The sequence below is a fragment of the Fopius arisanus genome, unplaced genomic scaffold (genome assembly GCF_000806365.1).
Source record: "Fopius arisanus strain USDA-PBARC FA_bdor unplaced genomic scaffold, ASM80636v1 scaffold00006, whole genome shotgun sequence".
Classification (NCBI taxonomy): Eukaryota; Metazoa; Arthropoda; class Insecta; order Hymenoptera; family Braconidae; genus Fopius; species Fopius arisanus.
In genome coordinates this window covers 910,623-912,976 of record NW_011887745.1, presented here as the reverse complement: position 1 = coordinate 912,976, position 2,354 = coordinate 910,623, and the positions used below count along the sequence as shown (strand labels likewise).

Genomic DNA, 2,354 nt, shown 5'->3' with positions numbered 1-2,354 from the left:
AAACGAAACGTCAAGATAATTGGATTGTATATTAAAAGATAATTAATTTTAAACGAGATATTGAAATTAAATTAATTATACTCTTCATAAAAATTCATGATTAGATACAATTGAATTTTCAGTGGATGGAAAATTTGGGGAATCATTTTTTGAATTTTTAACATTTTCACGATTTCCCACGATAAGTGATACGAGATAAAAATTAATTCAAAGTAAAAATGTTTTCAGGGTGCCCTGGCGGGTGACTATATAATGCGACACAGCAGCCACATGACACCAGATCCAAACGGCTTCAAGACATCCATCGAAAATATCATGAAGAGACACATGACGAATAAAATGGGTCTTAAAAATGTATGCAGCTCACCCATCAAGACCAATTTCGACAATTAATAATCTGTTTATCGATGTAGGTCAACCTAACTGCAGTCATGAAAGAATTTTACTCAGCCTTGATCCATTACAAGGTTCAACAAGACAGTGCCTTCATAAATGTCGTACTGAGTGTTCTGTTGATCGAGGGACTCGGCAGAAATTTAGACGTTAAAGACGACATACTCCAGGATATCATTCCATATCTCCGTTGAGCCAAGATGCTGAAGACTCTTCTCAGCAGGACAGTAGCTGTATTTCGAGCTGGTTTTCAAGGGGCTAAATAATATCACCTTTTTTTTTGAATCTCTGGGGGTATAATCTTCCCACAATTCAAACCACAGATTCGCTTCCTGGTTGAGGCGAGAACAAGAAGCACTTCCCTCTGTACGTGATCCCATGGATTTCACACGCTTCTTTCGCATTTTCTCGACATGAATGGAATAAAATTATGGAACAATAACATTCCACAGCGTTTGTCACTCCTCGATGAAATTGCGAAATGAAATTGCGGTTTTGCATTCCATTTATTGATAAATGTGAAAAATCCAGGCACATGGTGGGCGCGATTTTTTTTCTGTGGAATAATTCATTGTTTTCAATTATTCAATTTTATCTACTTTTTGTACTCATTACGTGTGCGTAATGATAACAATGACGTGAGGTAATGATAACAATGACGTGAAGTAATGTTTAAAAATCTGAGAATTACCAACGAATGTACATTGAAAAAAAAACAGTGAAGGAAGTTATTAATATTATTCGAGATTTAATTGAATTATGAAAACATCGTGATGGCCTTCATATGGTCACGTTTCGAGATTTTAGAGTGGAAAATATCACGTGGATGTTTTCCTTAATAAAAACACTTCTCTTCCTCCAGCTCCGGTGCTTTCTTTAGTGTACAAGATCAGAAGGTTCCAGTACGTGGAAAATATCTGGAAGTGATGTTCCGTGTGAAATCTGGAGGAGTGATCTGTTAATTCTAACACGACAGCATTTATTTTCAACATCAATTGGTAATTTCGAGACTTATTGTTATTTTTCCTCAATTTTTTACTATCCGGAATTTATATTTAATTATATACCAGAATTTCTTACCGGAAATCAGGTAATTTCATGGGATTATCCATTTACTTACGATTTACGATTAAGCCACGTGATTTTGTGTTTCGAATTAACGAAAAAAATTGCGTAAATTATTATTAATTGAATAGAATTTATTGAATTTATTGAATTTATTGAATTAATTGAAATTTATTGAATTTATTGAATTAATGGAAATTTTTATTAACGATACAATATAAAATTCAATTAAACTCCACAAAATCTAGAGCTACAAAAAAATGAAAAAATAGATCCAACTGATTCAGTTTTAAATACATAATTACGCATAATCACACGATACGCGATTTAACTCTAGAATCCGCGGAACAATTAATCGATTTGAGAAAAAACCCTAGAGTTTTCGAAGTCGTTTGGGGTTCAATAATCTGTGGATTTACCGTAAACTGCTGTCATTGACACCGCACCTAACGGGTGATATTTTTTTTTAGCTTTTAGTATAAATCATTGAAAAAAAATCCAACGAGAATGTCTTTCTAATGCCTAGAAGTCGAGATGGTCCTTGACCCTGCGCCTTGATATCCCGTTTTTCGATTCCGGTGGTTGACTCCATCCCATCAGAGTTCAATCGCTTTCATCAGTCACTGCATTCCTCTTCTCAATCCTCCCTCACCGGATTAAATACTTTTCCCCCATCCGCGAAAAATAAAAACAGACGAATAAACATCAGATGTAATACTGAATAATGTGCTTGGCCGACCTGAATTCCGTACAACATAACTGCTTATCCACGCCTTTTTAAATTCCATGCGTGCAATACTCTTCCTCTCTCCATCTTCCTCAGGGCCTTTTCTCACCCACAATTTCCTCCTTCATTTTCAACAGACCCTGTAATTTATTGACTCTTACTTATCGTC

General features: G+C 35.1%; 2 protein-coding genes across 3 annotated transcripts in view; both read left to right on the top strand.

Moving 5' to 3' along the window:
* Positions 1-248: 248 nt before the first annotated feature.
* On the top strand, positions 249-946 carry LOC105273658 (ABC1 family protein C21C3.03, mitochondrial-like). The gene is made up of 2 exons (XM_011316225.1): positions 249-354; positions 414-946. Exons 1-2 carry the CDS (start codon positions 253-255, stop codon positions 585-587), a joined length of 276 nt encoding a protein of 91 aa, XP_011314527.1. The 5' UTR covers positions 249-252; the 3' UTR covers positions 588-946.
* A 337-nt stretch (positions 947-1,283) lies between these two features.
* shd (cytochrome P450 family 24 subfamily A member shade) overlaps positions 1,284-2,354 on the top strand; it is a 20,994-nt gene continuing 19,923 nt past the window's right edge. For both annotated transcript variants that reach the window (XM_011316222.1, XM_011316218.1), the window contains exon 1: positions 1,284-1,391. The gene's annotated coding sequence lies outside the window, so the exon portion shown is untranslated. The remainder of the gene's footprint in view (positions 1,392-2,354) is intronic.

What these genes read in the sequence shown, in the direction of transcription:
- LOC105273658 (XM_011316225.1), top strand. Translation starts at nt 253, where the DNA reads ATGCGACACAGCAGCCACATGACACCAGATCCAAACGGCTTCAAGACA. An exon ending in ATAAAATGGGTCTTAAAAAT is followed by an intron (nt 355 to 413) that starts GTATGCAGCTCA and finishes TTATCGATGTAG; the next exon opens with GTCAACCTAACTGCAGTCAT.